The sequence below is a fragment of the Dendrobium catenatum genome, unplaced genomic scaffold (genome assembly GCF_001605985.2).
Source record: "Dendrobium catenatum unplaced genomic scaffold, ASM160598v2 fragScaff_scaffold_243, whole genome shotgun sequence".
Lineage (NCBI taxonomy): Eukaryota > Viridiplantae > Streptophyta > Magnoliopsida > Asparagales > Orchidaceae > Dendrobium > Dendrobium catenatum.
The window spans coordinates 388,986-406,450 of NW_021318705.1; the positions used below are offsets into that span (position 1 = coordinate 388,986).

The 17,465-nt window shown below is 35.4% G+C and overlaps 2 protein-coding genes across 2 annotated transcripts in view; one reads left to right on the forward strand and one right to left on the reverse strand.

The window, feature by feature from the left end:
- LOC110094687 (WD repeat-containing protein 44) lies at positions 1–14,775 on the forward strand. The gene is made up of 7 exons (XM_020819977.2): positions 1–1,705; positions 5,754–5,844; positions 5,928–6,085; positions 6,227–6,278; positions 6,450–6,532; positions 12,612–12,705; positions 13,676–14,775. Exons 1-7 carry the CDS (start codon positions 227–229, stop codon positions 14,218–14,220), a joined length of 2,502 nt encoding a protein of 833 aa, XP_020675636.1. The 5' UTR covers positions 1–226; the 3' UTR covers positions 14,221–14,775.
- A 932-nt stretch (positions 14,776–15,707) lies between these two features.
- Positions 15,708–17,465, reverse strand: part of LOC110094688 (RNA polymerase II C-terminal domain phosphatase-like 1) — a 47,948-nt gene continuing 46,190 nt past the window's right edge. The window contains exon 17 of the mRNA XM_020819978.2: positions 15,708–16,454. Coding sequence (XP_020675637.1) covers positions 16,382–16,454 — 73 coding nt within the window. The 3' untranslated portion in view covers positions 15,708–16,381. The remainder of the gene's footprint in view (positions 16,455–17,465) is intronic.

Sequence of the window (17,465 nt, forward strand, 5' to 3'; positions counted from 1 at the left end):
AACTAGTTTATAGACGGCGGACCTATCTATTTTCCCCCACCAAACATTACTTCCAACGACGATCCTCTACTTCCTATTATTTCATAGGGCTTCGATCCTCCTCCACTTTCTAGATTACGCGCTTGATTCTTGCAAACCTTCTTTCTCCGCAAATCTCTTCGCCGGGATCTGAATGCCGCTATAATATGAGTAATTCGGCGGTGGAGGAGGTCGAGCTGTGTATAAAATGAGTAATTCGGCCGGGGTGGAGATTGAAGAGGAAGAAGAACAGTTCTACGAGTCTCTTGATCGGGTCCTTTCGTCTTCGTGCTCTTCCACCTCTTCATCTGATGAAGACGGCGACTATAGCCACCACCAGCACCATCGTCGCCGATCCCGCTTCCACCTGCCGCAGGCCGTATCCTTTGACCTATGGCTTTCTGAGCCGGGCACCGTCGAGGAGCGGCGTCGCCGCTTGCTTCATCAGATGGGCCTCACCGGTGACCATTCGCTCGCGCGAGTGAAGCCCGACGGTGAGGGAGTCGATGTCGGAACAAGTCATGTTAGGGAGGGAGAGATGGGGCGATCCGTGTCGTGTAATGGCCTCTGTCCTCGGCAAGACGAGAATAGTATTGCCTCTTCTGCCTGCGTTATCTCCCGCTCCAGATCCGATGGCTCTGTTGAACATGGAGTTGTAAATAGTCAGCTGCCGGCCGCCGCCGGCAAGCCGCCACTTGTCGTGAGATCGCGGCCGTCTGTCTGGGGAGACGTTAAGGGTTTTGTCGGGAATGGCATTGCTGGATTTATCAAAAAAGAGGATGCGCAGAGGTGCACGATCAAGGACCTGGACAACGGCACGGAGTTCGTGTTGAAGGATTTCCGAGAGGACGGGATGTGGAATAAGGTTAAGGAAGTGGGGACGGGGAAGCAGTTGACAATGGAGGAATTCGAGGTATGCGTTGGCAGTTCCCCCATCGTTCAGGAGCTGATGCGGAGGCAGAACGTGGAGGAGGGAGGAAGAGGTAACGGCGGGTCAGGCGGCCGGCCGAAGGACGGCGTTGGATTGAGTGGTGGTGGGAGTGCGAAGAGACGGTCAAGCTGGCTAAGGAGTTTAAAGAACGCTGTGACTACAGGGAGTCAGCGGGATCGTCGCAGCAGCGACGAGAAGGATACCTCGTCGGAAAAAGGAGGGAGGAGATCTAGTTCGGCTACCGATGATAGTCAGGACATGCCCCAGTTGCTTCAGCACGGCCCTAAGCGGATGAAGGTCCGGCAGTACGGGAAGTCACATAAAGAGCTTACTGGTTTGTACTTGAGCCAGGAGATTCATGCTCATAATGGATCCATCTGGACTATTAAATTCAGCTTGGACGGTCGTTACCTGGCTAGTGCTGGAGAGGACTGTGTCATCCATGCGTGGCAGGTCTTGGAACACGAGAGAAAGCCGGATTTGTTGTTGGATGGAACAGGGGATGACAATCTTAATGGAAATCCTCTTCCAGCGGCCAGTAGTAATACTTCTCCAGCAGCTATACTTCCAGGGCAATGCACCGAGGGGAGTTCTTGCGAGAAAAAGGGAAGGCCGAAGGATTTTGGTGGGACGAAGTCTTTCAGCTCAAGGGATTTGAAGGTGCCAGAGCAGGTATTTGCTCTCTCGGAGAGGCCAATTTGCTCCTTCATTGGTCACCTTGATGATGTACTTGATCTCTCATGGTCCAAATCTCAGGTAATTTTTATACTTCACTCTTGTAAAATGTCTCTGTTTGTGCATTTCCAGTACGTATTGAAAGAAAAACAGCATATTGATTCTTGACTAGCACGAATCTTGATACAACTTACGACTTGGAAAGCAAGTCAAATGATAGGGGATAGTTATATTGGATGGAAGAAATCAGTTCAGTTACCTCCTTATATATAGTTCATACCATCTTGAACTTTTTTTTTCCAAAAATAAAAAGCGACGCTGAAGGTATGCTAAACAGTTTTACGATTTTGATGTCCAGATGGTATGAGATGGTATGAGGTTTGTGAAAAATAATGGAATGAATTGCTGCAGCTACTTCTCTAGCACTTGTTATCAGTTACCTCATTATAACGCAATATCTTTGATTCTTTTATGCAGTGGAAGCTAGACGTTTGCTTGAAATTTATAAGAATTTTGCTAAATGTAAGCAAATTAAACTACATAAAAAATTATTATTAAGTGTGCATAATGTTAAGAAATTATTATTGCATGAAATTAAAGGGTTCTTTATTTCTTCATTTACGGACTATTGGAGCAGAAGGCGGTGCTTGAATGCGATGAAGTGGCTTTAGCTCATGCAAACAAACGACCCAAAATTTAACATGTTCAAAGAAACTAAACTCAGATTTTTCTTGCGTGTTTGGGAATAGTGTTTTTGACGTGCCCTCAGTCTTTACTGGTCAGATCAACCATATTTTCAGTAAGTAGTTGTGTTCTCGCATCTCCCTCTACAGATAGAGAAGCCTTTCTCCCACCAGACCTTTCATATACACTGATTGCTACCTCATGATCACCGCCTGCAAAGTACAACAAGCCATGTGGTGCCACATGATGAATGGTGTGATAGCTGTTTGTAGTAGAAAAAACAACTTGGAGTAGGTTTATTCAAATAAAATAGGAGCTGCAAACTGAGTTGGCAATCAGTTTGTTCGACTAAACCTTCACACTGGTAGGTTTCAGTTTATCCATAGGATATAGAAATTGCTGACCAATTATGATCTTAAAACCTAAATAATGCTACGAAAATTTATGCTTTTTTTTTATTTTGATCTGTACTTTATTCAAACTTGGGTTGATGGAGAGGGAAATTTTGAATAAGTAAAGTGAAACTTATACTTGTGATTTTTAAGTGCATATGTAAAAATGCATCCATGAAATTTCAATTTTTTTTCATTTTGCTTTTAATTTCAAAACCAATCAGAGAACTTGAACTACATATGCCAAAATTTTGAGCGTACATCTATGACCAAATTTACTATACTTAAAGCATTCAAACCAGCCAACTTTCTTAGGTTTGCTTTGCTGTTCCATCCATGGCACCTAGGTGCAACATGTTAAAGTTTCCTTTGGATTTACTGTTCTGTCCTTGTAATGTAAAACCTTTCATACGAGTTGTTAAATCTTCTTGTGAGTTAAGCTAGTGATACTTATTTTTAAGATCTTCTATTGTGGAAGCAATGGCTAGTAACATATATTATATTATGAAGAGTGTTGATTTGGGGTTGGGTTTTTAGTCATACTAATTTTGTGACAAACCTTGAAACATTATTTTATTTGAACTCATTTCTATATTTGTTAAACCTGTATTTTTTGACACTTGTGCTCAGCATCTCATGCCATATTTTATTCATCTCAATTAGGGTTGAGTTTGAGTCATCTTCTTAGGTTAAAAATGGTCAATTCTTCTATCGTATGCATCAAGTGGCTCGTGTCTCAAACAATTAGTTTTTTTCTCTAATGCAATGGTTTTAGAATACTTCACAAAGCATCAAATGAATCCAATCAAACACATCGTTATAGGGTCTAGCTCATCATTTTTATGTAGAGAATGTCCAGTACTATGAAAAATGATTGTCCGACTTTTCAGAGTGATATGAAATCCTATTTTCTCTTTTTTCTTTAAAGTATATGAAATCCTTTTCAGGCCTAAGACTTTTATTTTTAGTAATACAGATTGAACAAGAAGACGGGTTTTTTTTTTTTTGTTGAAGGAAAATATAGTTTGACTAGGAAACAAAGAAGTTTTGCTTTTAAAAAATTTGTTCTTTCGAAAGGCTTTTTTTTCTAATTTTTTAATGAGTTTTGAGAATTTGTGAAGTTTTTGCATGCCTTATTTTTTTTTAAACTTCTGTTACTAGCTATTGATATTGTCCCTTCTAAACCCCAAATCGTATCTTTTGCACAAGAAGGTTCCATCTTTCTCAAGCTAAAAGCCTCATGCATATTTCTTAATTTCAAAACTTTATCAGTTCTTGACAACGAATGCTGAAAATGGAATACAAAAATTGTCTTAATATACTTCTTCCCCAACAAAATTGATTCTTTAAGTGATTTTCAACTCTTTATGTTCCAAAGCCCTTACCGAAAACTTCATTGTAGGACTCATAAGCTCAATTCTCCTATAAATATCAAAATTCAATACCTTCTTATTCTTGACGATCTGCACCAAAATATTATTTTCAATTATTTGTTTTTTTTTTCTTAGGATTTCCTTTGTAAAAGATTTGTTAACCAAAAAACTTCAATATTTTCAATAACTCTCTAAATCTCAATACTCCTTTTTTAGACATAAAATTTAAATTTATTCATCTTCTTCAAAACTAACTTAATTGCATCATTTTAGATCCATCTAAAGTGTATGTTAGACCAATCCAGCCGGTCCATACGAGACAAGCTTTTGTCTATCAGAGGCGGAACAAAAGTTCCTCCCCATATGTTGCACAAGTCTGCCTCCTCCCAGTGGGGTCCAGCAGCCAAGTGAAAGAAGGGTTTTGGAGGGAAATTTAAAAAGAGGGGCTGTTTAGAGATTTCCGTTTGGATTGTTTGATTTAAGTAGATTGTTTCCCTAGGGTTAGGGCATGATGAGTTTTGACTGAAATTAGATTGTCTTAGGTTTGTTTTGGGCTCTAACGGCGTCTAGAGATTGGGAGAGCTGGATTCTCCTCTCCAATTGAGGATCCATTGTATCTTGTTGCTTCTCTTCTATTATTTGTCAATCAAAAAGTTCTTCTCTAGTTTTATTCATCCAAGTTTTCTCAATCTTTTATTTGCAAAGTGCTGAAATTAAATTTCAGCAAGGGAAATTCTTGTTTCCTACAAGCATTTCCTATTAGTGTAATTCATGATTTTTTTTTGTTCTTCTATTTTTTCATCATATACTAGTTTTCTTTGTATTTGGAGTTGTGCAATGTTTTTATGTGGGAAAACTAGCACCGAAAATTGAAAATCACATTCTTTTGAAGCTTTCTATTAGTCATTAGCATTTCAGGTGGTTTAATCGTTCTCAGGTTTGAACGTCTTATTTTCACGTCTTGTTGGATGATAAAGTAACAATGGTCCATGGGGAATAGGAGGACAGTTTTAAACTAAGATTATCTTATTTTTATAGGCAATATATTTAACTTGATCAAAGTTTACAAATCTTCCTTCTCTTTCCTTGGCTTTTGAAACTAAAGACTAAGTTGTGTGTTTTTACTGGATGTAACAGTTATATGTGTTTAAGTAGCACTTTAAGATAGGAAACAAGCAATCTTTACAAGAAATTTCTTAAGGTTAACATGGTTCATTGAGTTGAAATTGGAGCAATCGCGCTGAATGGTTTGCATACAATTAGTTCAAAAAATATTGCATCAGCATTCTAAAGTCTGCAAAGTAAATGGGTATAAAATCAAAACATGCAGTACATACACTTTAAACTCACTAGATTGCAGTTCGTTTCATATTTGCATGCTTAGATGAATTATCCAAAGCATCCTAATTGAGTGTGCTTGATAGTTGAAATTGATTGCTTCGTTAAATTGAGATGATTTGTTTTTGTATGAATAAATGTATTTTTTTTTTCATTAGTTTCCAAATATTGAAGATGGAGGATCGTTAAATTGAATTTCAATTATTTGTGTGCCATTGACATCTTGGCCTTATCATCGTTAGAGTTCACAGGACTTAACGCCTTCTCAATTGGAATCACGAAGAATAATTTCACTCTAGATTCCTTATAAGTGTCATTTCTGATTTGAATGTGTCGCTGCAGTATTTACTCTCTTCTTCCATGGACAAGACGGTCAGGCTTTGGCACTTGTCTAGTCACTCTTGCTTGAAAGTATTCTCACATAGTGACTACGGTATGCTATTATACTTTTGCATATGATTTTTATTTCCTTTTGCTTTGTTTTGTTTTGATTGTTACTACAACATTCCAATGCAGTGACATGCATTCAGTTCAATCCTGTTGATGATAGATACTTCATTAGTGGTTCTCTAGATGCAAAAGTCCGCTTATGGAGTATCCCACATAGGCAAATTGTTGATTGGACTGATCTGCATGAGATGGTTACTGCTGCTTGCTATACACCTGATGGACAGGTTCTGCAGCTGAGCTGATTTTCTCATTACCTTGTTCTGAATTTTGAGAAATTTTATCTCCTATTTACAATAGACCTAATGTTATATCATCTTTATTCCCAGGCATTTCCTAATTGTTTTTATGTGTGTTGCTTTCTGCAGGGTGCCTTAGTTGGTTCACATAAAGGCAATTGCCACTTGTATGATACGTCCGGTATGGATGATTTGATTGTTTTGCTCACCATAACACCCCCCATCCCTTCTCTCACCTCTTGAATTGCATGAAATTGTTCCCTTCTCTATTGCTTCTGTCAAAGCTAACTTTTGAAACTGCGAAGTATGTTGTAATTTGCTTATCCTCATATTTTCTGTTCATTTTTGACAGATAATAAGCTGCTGCAGAAGCATCAAATTCACTTACAGAACAAGAAAAAGAAGTCAAGTCATAAGAAAATTACTGGTTTTCAGGTATACATATGTCGTTTAAAGTATACTGATGCCAGTGCCCATACAATATTTTTTCATAAATTTTAATGTTATGCGCAGTTTATATAGCTGATTGCCCAAACCATAAAATCACCTTTTTAAGCACTTGATGAAGTATGTTTCAAGATCTGCTCTAGATGAAGTAAACTTGAAATTCTCTCAAAGAATGCGGCAAACAATTTTAATAGTTGATACAATTCTTTTTGGGCTTTTTATATTTATGTATACGAACTACAGATCTAGGATTTGGAATACTAACGTTGGGAACTATAAGCATAACATCTATTAAATTACTTCATAGGTAATAGAAAAAAACCAAGAAACTCTAGTAGATTTAATGAGCGGAAGAGAAGAACCTTAGCCCCCTATCGGCATAGTAGCCAAAAGAATCATTCAGAAGTTTTTGAAGCCATTGCTTCATTATGTCCTTGTGGTAATGTTTATGACCATCAATCGCTCTTCCAAAAGTGAAATAAATTGACGAACAAAAAAGTGAACAAATAGGTTTGAAAATACAAGATGATAGTATCAAAGGTAAAGAAAATATCAATCTATTAGAAGTGACGTCACTTATTTCCATAGACTTTTTTTTCAAGCTTTTTATATAAGGACTTCATTCAATCTAAAAGAGAATTAGATTCATGAAATTAGTTTTTTTACATCAATTATTACATTGTTAAAGAGAAAAAATATTAATATACTAGAACTTATAATACTTATTGTCATTTTTTTTTAAGTTTCACATTTTGATTAGTGCTTCACATCCATCTAAAAAAGAATTACATTCATGAATGTAGTTATCTATATCTATTATAGCACTGTAAAAGAGAAAATAGTCACTTATTAGATACTAAGGCTAAGATTTGAAAAAAAAAATAACTCGATTATATAATCACAATTTTAGGTTAAGGGTCCACATGATTGGGTTGTGCAAATCGTTGACTAGTTAGAATGTATCAAATATTGCTTGTATCTAATCTAGCATTCATACTTAAAATACCACACAATGAATGCATGTCGTGGACGCTAAGAATGTCTTTTTATTGGTACATGAATATCAAATTTATCTTACCATGGATCATAATTCGTTGCACTGCTAATTGTTGATTATTAAATCCTTAGTGACTCAAATTTAGGCACATTTATCTAAACCTAAGAAAATATGTCAAATGTAAATTAAAATATCTATGATATTGCCTTTTATTAAACCCTTTAAAATATAATATTATGATGTGGTACAATCAATCTATGCTCTTTATAACAACAATAGACTTAGGCTTCATTTGGATTGGCTTTTTTATTGCTTGTCAAATCAACTTTTTAGTACAAAACTTTTTCTTTTTGTACTAAAAAGCTGCTTTAAGAAGCAACAAAATAGCTGTCCCAAATGAAGCCTTAAACTCCATATCAACCATTGTTAGATTTTGAGAATATGATTTTGGTGAATGTCATTATTACTGCTCAAGCATATATAAGTGGATTCATTGATGCTATGCATTACTACCCACAAGTTGTCAATGCAAGTCATACTCCTACACTAGACAAGGTTCCTTTAATATTATCCTTTCCATGTAGAAAAAATTCTATCCATCAAAAACATGTCTTTGGGTTTTTATTGTTCCTTATGTATGAAATAAGATCCAAGTGTCAATGGTACCATGATGTGAAGCCTATAGAATAAGAAAATACCACAATGTTTTTTTGACAACTCTTAATATAAGGACAATTATCCACGTTGAATACTTGACCAATACACGTTGAATACTTGACCAATACCAAACATGGTTTGGAAGATCTAACTCATTTGAAATGGCACTAAGTCAACATAGTAATCAGTGCAAAGCTACATTTCTTTTACCCAACCTTTTCGGAGTTCATTCTACGAATTTCATTAGGTGTAGACAAACCATCATCATAACTTGCTCTAAACTCTTAATACCTTCTATGAAGATATATTATAAATATATACTTGGTATAAGTAGTTGTTAGCTTTTGATAAATGTTGGCATCAAATTTCAAAGAGCAACTATTTTCAAAATCTACCATGTGCATCTATGTAAATTCCCATTTCTATATGCAAAGTTGAAATATAGTTTAATCTATGGGACTCCTAATATGATAACCATTATCAATTTGAACTAGGCTCAAGCTAGTAGATTTACTAGTGGAACTGTTATATGCCCATTTATTTAATTATTAAGAGCATGATCATCTAATTTCAAAACATCACCTATCAATTCTCATTTGAGCGGAAATTAAAGTTTAGAAGGAAAAAAAGCTTCAACTTGATCATCCATTGATGATTTGAGTGAAAATTAAAGTTTGATGTCTATCATCTTTTTAAAATCTCCATACATGAATTATAAAATTGAGTGCTAAATATAATAATCTTTTGATTTCATGGAGTATCACTCCTGGAGAATAGCAATATTAATACATAAATTTTTGAAGGATAGCATTACTCCTATAAGAACTCAACTCCCTACTCCCTTAGCATGCCATAGCCATTATCTATTTCTTAGATTTGAATATTATAGGATATGATGATTTGAATGTTGAACAAATTCCTAAAAAGTATGTCACTGGTAGTGTGATGCTTGCATAATGTTAAACTAATTCATAAAAGGTATACCACTGATAGTGTAATGCCTACGTATTGACATAAATCTATGGTTTATATGATTTTGTATAACTATTTTTTAGCCTCTTAAATAGATTGTAAATGATCTCAACATTTGTATGCCAATTAGGTCCATGTCCAATATTGTCCAAGTTATATCAAAGACTTTGGAAAAATCATGAGAGGTGAATAACAACATTAGATTAACCTCTTAGTTTTTTAGAGAGTTAATTTGCATAACCACTTTATGCCTTTTAAGATCTCTGATGAGGACATCGTCAGCATTTTCGACGCCGGAGATCGATGGTTACGAGCATGAGTTGTATTTTCATTATTTTAAGTAGTAGTTTATTTTTATTTTATGTTTTTCCGACGCTTCTTCCGCTGAAGCCTAGATTAGTTGAGCGCATGGGCTCCAAAGGTGAAAGTTCTCTTTATTAAATCATGGATTATTGTTTATTGTCGTAGCCTACAATTATTTTGGTGTTTTCTTGAATTGTTTGGTTAATCGATGTCACTATTTGTTGCCTAAACGAGTTAAAAACTAAGAGTTCAAAGGATCACTCTTTTATTATAAATGATAATTTTATTTTGGATTATTAAGTTCCAATTGATCTCTTTAATTTCCTAAAGTAACTCCTCCATCGCATATACGTTTCACATCAATCTCATTTGTTAAGTGAATGCCAATTAGTCTTGTTAACAAGCACCCTTTGAAGTTTTTTGTGATGGTCTTGGGTTCATACCTCTTCTGCGTCACAATAAATCCCATCATGCAAACTTTGGGGTCATCAAAGAAATCCCATTTTTTAAGGAAATTCATAATAAAAGCTATCATGATTCTAAAATTCCTAATATGCCTTGTGGGCTCTTGAAAAAAAAAGGTTCTCTTAGTTATGTTCCAAGTTAGAAACTTGATATGTTTTTTGGGTTGCCAAATCAGTATGGATAAATTTTCCTTTATGGGGCAATAGGATATATTTAGATATGGGAATCAAGACTTCATATAGACGCAAGCGCTTATAGTTAATTTCCTTTTCTTATTGAAAAAACTTACTCTATTAAAGAGATGTACAATTCTATATTTTAAGGCATTTGCTCTATGACAATGGTGGTATTAAATATTCTGTTCTATAATTATGTTGTGAGTGTGAGGATGGATGATGACCCTTTTGTAATATGGTAGTTTAATCATCCAAGGTGTATCAAGCAAACCGAAGTTTAGAGCATACATTAGCCATGCTTTTGACAAACTATATATAAGTTTGGGAGCCATATGATGTTACTTTGGACATTATGTTAGGGAGCTTGTTGTGCCTTAGAATTTCTGAATCATTGAACCTTAGCAATGACTGTTGTGCACCTTATTAGTAACCATGAGTCACCTCATTTAAAGCACTTTCTTAATGACTGTGGGTTAAGTAAAGTGAGGACGATAGAGTCCATTATCAACTTTGGCAGTGAAAGATGAGCCTCTTTATGTTGAGATTAGTTTCCCTTTACACTAGTGCCTACCCACATATTTTATTATAGTTGTAGTTGATATAGATTTTATGCCGCTACCTCAGAGGGAAAACTGATATGAATTTATATCAACCCTTAGTGTGGAAGCCAAAACATACTACATGTCACCCCTTAAGGTGGAAACGATACTATGTGTCTCTCCTTATGGCAGAAGTCAAAACTGACAACATATCACCTCTTATGATGTCAGCCAAAGTATGTAAGCATCATCCCTTAAGTGAGAGCTATTGTTAATTTTGTGTTATCTTGCATGATGAAGACCATTGTTGATTCGTTAGCATCTTCTTAGATGTAGCGAAGTCCATCCTTGGTGCTAATATTGATGCCTAATTGTCTTCATACAACCAAGATGAATTTGTGAAGTCCTCGGTGTATTGACATCTTTATCAAGACAAGTGATTTTTCTTGTTCTTTAACCTAATTTTGAAAAGCTTCGAATCTCCATGATATCAGCATCATTGTGTTAGACTTCCTAAAATTGCCTTACAAATAAGTAAGGAGGGATTTTTTTTCAGCACTTTAATTTGTAAGTGAAGAGGCATGTTTTGTAAGGAGAATTAGACCTGTCTTGTTTTTGTTATTGTTTACTTTAATATTCCTATGTTAAGGCTATTCTAATTAAATTTATCCTTCTTTTTGCGACATTTTAACACTCCACATTAAAGAACTATTAAAACCATTAAAAGTCATAAAATGCTCTTCTTCAAATTAATGTCTATAGCGGTGCAGGACATTGAGAAGTAATTTGGTTTTCTTTAATTCTGCTATAGATTAGTTTGCCATCAAAATAGTGAACAAATAAAATACTAATAACAGGACAACATGTAAATGATAGCTATAACGAGCATACATGCTCTAAATTGGCTAGCCTTGCTCTAAAATTTTATTGGGATGATTTTTCAAGAGACATTAAAAAGTGAATAAACGACTAATTGAGGAATTCAACCATTGGAGGGCTTTATATTTTTGTTCGGTGTTTTTTACACAAGTGCTTTTACAATGCGCTTGCTATTAGAGGCAAAGATTTGTTCAAATCTCAATTTTACTAATATTTTTGGCACTACTTTCTTCTCACCCCCACGAAGGGGTTGGTAAGGAGCAAGTTGCTCCTAGCTTTCCCACGCCAAAAAAGGATTACAGGTTGGCCCACAAGTCCTAAAGGTTTATGAGGACCCCACCTAGGAAAACAGACCAAATCAACCAACCTAAAACTAGTCTGTCTTTATTATTGAAACATGAAATTGATATATTGCTATTTTTTTAAAAAATAGAATTGATATATTACTCAATAATTTACTTAGTAGAGTGTTAAGTCGAATGACAACCATTGATTATGATTGTCTTCCACTTCTTCCCCACATGCATTTAAATTTGATGGCACCCCTTTTAGGGTCAACTTTAAAAAATATCAGTGATTCAACCATCATATCCAGTAGGTTGTCTTCCATTTGTTCCCATAAGTTATCCACTCATGGATGCAGGACTCCTATGGATTTTCCGATAAGTTATCTACTTATTGCAGTTATGTTGGACTATATAAAATATTGTTGTTGAATACAAGATTTATTCTTCGATTCAATTATAAAATTCCCATTGAAACTCCAATTTAGGCATTTATATATGAATTTAGAGAAACGGTTATCTCTTTGGAGTGTTCTATAAATGTAATGCGAAAGGATTCGTGATAATCCTCACTATAAGTTACTCGAAAGTTAAATATCAATGCAACTCAGGTAGTCTGTATTTTTTTCAAGATCCCTGCATAGGATTTGTATTTTCTGATGTGTAGTCTGTATTTTTTCTGCATAGGATTTGTATTTTTTGATGAGAATTCTTTGAACTATACTGTTTGTTCATTTGTTCAAATTTTTATAGACTTTTGTAGTCGACAATTATCTGATTTGTATCATGAAACAGTTTGTCCCAGACAGCTCATCAGAAGTTCTAATCACATCTGCTGATTCACGGATTAGGGTCGTTGATGGGATCAATCTCATTCACAAATTTAAAGGTATTTTTTTTCTTCCCTATTTATGATTATTTTCAACGCATGTCATCTTCCTATCTATTTATCTATGAGCCTATCAAGTTAGTATATATCATTGGGTACAGTTGCCTATGCATGCATGCCTTAAAGTAGTATAACATATTTGAGAAATTATTAAGTTCGGACACCGGATAGAGAATCATCTGGATTTCTTTCTGTCTACAGTAAAAGTGCAGTCAAAGCACAGTTACTGTAGTTGATGCGCTTTTACTGTAGGCAGAGATAAATCCGGATGATTCTCTCTGTCCGGCATCCGCACCTAAATAATTGGCCCACATATTTTCGGCACCTAAATAATTTTTCTAAGCCATTGCAATATGAGCTAAACATCTCTAACTAACTAAAGCTTTTAAACAGTCTTTTTTATTGCAGGTGAATTAATTAATTTAATCTTTTAAAATATCCTTTTTTATTTAATTTAAAAGCTTAAATTGATTCATGTGACGTCTTCTCTGCTCTCAATTTGTGGATTTTGATTGCCAACTAATAACATTACTTTAATTATTTCTATTGGTGCCCATTAGACTGAGATTCTGTTGACTGACACCAATATCTTCATAATTTGTTCCTTTTTTTCTTCAACTTTTGTGAGCTTATGCATGCATTGTGAGGCTAAAATTAGTGTTATTAATGATTCGTTTTCGAGCCAATTTGACCCTAGCTCAACATCAGCTCAAAGTCATTCAATATGTTCCCTAGTCAAGCTAAGTTTTTTTTTAAGTATATACATAACATATCATATATAAATATGTAAGTATAGTTTTAAATAGATAATATGGTGTTATTATGTTATGTTATGAGATATGGTGTTATTATGTACAATGATATTTGTTATAATTGTATATTTATACCATATTTTGTACATAATAAGTTATAATATTAGCATCATAATATAAGTATACGTATTGCTTGATCCGATCTCAAATTTTTCCAGGGTTTCGAAACACTAGCAGTCAAATTTCAGCCTGCTTGACAGAAAATGGCAAGTATGTTATATGTGCTAGTGAGGACTCTTACGTGTATGTATGGAGAAAGGACACTGATACCCGTCCAAGCAAAAGCAAAAGTGCCATCTCTATCACACAATCCTACGAGTATTTTAACTCCCAGGATGTCACAGTTGCAGTTCCCTGGTCAAACACTAGCTCTAGATCAGTAGCTATTTCTGTGCCCAATGGAAGCAACGGCCCCAATTGCCAATCAAAACCAAATAATAACTTAGATTTTCTGGAAGAAACTAGTGGCCGAAATAGTCCCCTCTCCCTAACATATCCTGACAAGGTATTATCAGCTACTTGGCCTGAGGAGAAGCTTCATTCATCCTCTGGCAAACACAGTCGCCATAGTAGCAGCGAACTTTCCACGGGCGACTCGATGATGCAAACTAGCAAGTTAGCTTGGGGAATGGTGATTGTGACTGCTAGCCGAGGAGGAGACGTCAGAGTATACCAAAACTTCGGCTTTCCTGCTCGCACTTGACCAAAGAGCAACATGATAGTAGCTCAGACGAGGAAGTAGACTTTCGACGTCAGACTGTCTGTAGTGAGTCACCAACACCACACAAGCTTATTTGGTCGCTCAAGTACCCAATTCGGAAATATGAGAACTATTGCAGTAGCCAAATAGCTTTCATTGTGAATTTTCAGGATTCAGATCTTCAGTGTATAGTGAATGTGCATGGTGAAAGGGGGGTTGGGGCTATCTATTTGCTACGGCAATTTATTTATTTTGAAGATTGGGGTCTCAGATCTTTAGGGATTTTCGATTTGGGATATCCTGTTTGTTTTTTTGTTTCTTATACATTTTCATTTGAGGAGAAAAAAAAAGGAAATTCATGCAGCCTTTAAGGGTTTTTTGTTTAGGTTGGGGCTTTAGCAAGGCTGTGCTTATTTTGTTCATGTGCTGGGTTTTACCCGGAGGGGAATATAGAGATATGGTGTATAGAAATTTGTATTAGAATTGATCATTTTCATATATATATATATTCATGAACATTGAGATATTATTTTAATGGAGAAGAATATACGAGGAAAAGAAGTAAATCGTGTATATATATAATAGCCTTCTGTAGAATTGATAACTTCAGTTCAGACTTGCTGAGGCAAGGAAATGGCATGCTTCAGCAGGTTTATAGCCCTATATTTGTAAGGATTGTAGTGATCTATTACTCTTGATCGCCTATTCTCCATTCCTTTTTCACAGGCAATAAAATTCCTGGATGTGCAGATTTTGTAGTTGATTTATTCTTGTATGCTATAAGATTTATGATGATAGAAATTGAGGGTTATATCTTAATTTGCATGTAATTTTTATATTTGCATGTAAAAACAGAAGTTGTATAGCTGGAAAAGCTGTTTTACTTGAAAAGCTGGAGATTATAATAGTTCTACTAGTCTTGATTTGGGCAAATTATTACGTCCGGTGTCCGGATTCGTTCTGACAGCAATCCAAACGCCACCACCAAAATACATCGGGTGGCATGGCGTGTCTGGATTGAGTGTCCGGGCATCCGGTGACCAGACGTAATAATTCGCCCTCGATTTGAGATTATAAAAATTTATCCTTACAATAAATATAAAAACAACTAAATATCTTACATAAATTGTGAGCAAACTAAATTGAATCAAATGCACAATCAAACCCCGCAAACTGTGTATATTAAAAAAAAATCTCATTTAAGTGCGATTTAAATTAAGATGAATGTTAGTGCTCAAACAAGAATATAGTTTCCTTTGTAATGCAAACAGACACTTTGTAGCTTTCTTTGAACCATGTGGAGCATCATAAAAGCTGTAAACCAGCATGGAAACAGAAACAATGAGAAGGGTGATCTTCTCTATATTTTAAAAAATTGCATATATCAATTATTGACCCAATAAATAACACACTAACAGAAATATTAATCAGAGTGATATCAAAGGTCAAAAAAATAAAAATAAAAAAGCCGGCAGAATCAATCTCAACCATTCAAAGTGAACAAATTTGTTGGAATTAGATTGCAGAGCAGAAAAAATGATACAGAAAGCTATGAAGTCAAAATCTCAAAAAGCACTAGTGCTATGAACGAACGCATCTCATAGCCAAATTCTATGCTTCCAATTATTTGGGAAGCCTCTTAAAAAAAAAAAAAAGGGGTAAAAACTAAAAAAAAAAAGAAAAAAAGAAAAATCAACCCTAGTGATTCTCCTTTACATCGTGAAAAACTATTTCCAGGCAAAGTAATGAACAGAAATTTCATAGGATGATAATGGCAGCATATCTGCATTTGCCTGCTTCACTTGACCAGACACTTGCAGAGCTGGAAGGGAAGGGAAATGCCTGACCTGTTGCCCAGCCTGATAGCTTCACCATTTCTCTACCATCCTCAACCCCACAATTGCACCAAAGAGCAGATCAAATGAATTCAAATTTCTAGATTAGTAAGGCCAGCTGCCCCATTTGTATCCCAACTGGAAGAGAATCGCAACAAAATCGCAAGATTATGTTGGTCCTGTGCTGTAATGCCTCTCAACGTCTGCTCTAGAAAGATCATATAGGACCAACTCGAGGTCGATACATTGCATTGTATACTTTGTTTTGAAGAATGGCGCTTACAGTGGAGTGTCCAGATATTGAACTTTCATTTTTGGGTTTGTATGTTTCAGGATGGAATTCTAGCTATTGGTTGTGGTAAATCTTGCTTCAATCGCTTGTTTGATGATCCTGGCAGCATCCTGATTTCATGGCAGGAGACGAGTAGAAATAGAAGGTTAACAATAAATGATTTTGTAGTAATGCAAAAATTTCACTGTGAATGGGTGATTTACATACATACCACTTTATTTCATACTATTTATATATCTGACACCCAGAATATTAATATTACATGCCTATCACCCATAGAATAAATATGGATACATGAAATGAAATATTAAAGTTTATAGTATGGTATGAGTGGTAGGAATGAAATATAGGAGTGATATATTTGATATTAAAGTTGTATATGGGTATTAGACTTGTAATAATAAACGGGACATCAAAAGTCAAGTGGGAAGTTTCTTGTTGGTTGAGGTTCCTCTAGCATGAAATAAAGTGGTATGTATGTAAATCCTTATGGTATATTTTCATAGAAAAAATTATATCAGAATATCCTCTTAATATCAATTATATCCTGATGGATTTCAAATTATAGGATTTGCTTTGAGAATAATACAATATAAACTCTTCATATACATCGCTAATCTCAACATTAAATTTAATGATTTTCAAATTCATTCTTAGACAATGGTATCTGTGGGCTCCGAAAATTCGGCCCCGGTCTCCCCGCCGCGATTTCTTCTTTTTATTTGGCGAGAGAGTTTTAACGGATATGTTCCGGGGTAAATTTTGGAAGGCAGATTGGTTTGTAGATAAGACACTACCCAGAGATTTCGCCCTCTGTGGGCTCCGAAAATTCGCCCTCGGCCTCCGCTCGCTCTTTTTCTTATTCGGCGAGGGAGTTTTAACGAACTAAGTTCCGAGGTAAATTTTGGAAGGCAGATGGGTTTGTAGATAAGACACTACCCAGAGATTTCGCCCTCATTTTATGAGGACTTTATGATCTGAGTCCTGGTTTCCTATAGGCGCAAGCCCCTATAGTTAATTACCCCTCCCGATCACGAGAGAGAACTTTCGATTAAGGCTAATCATCAATCAGATACGTAGAGATACGTGTTATTTGGCATATAGTAGCAGCAATAGGTTTG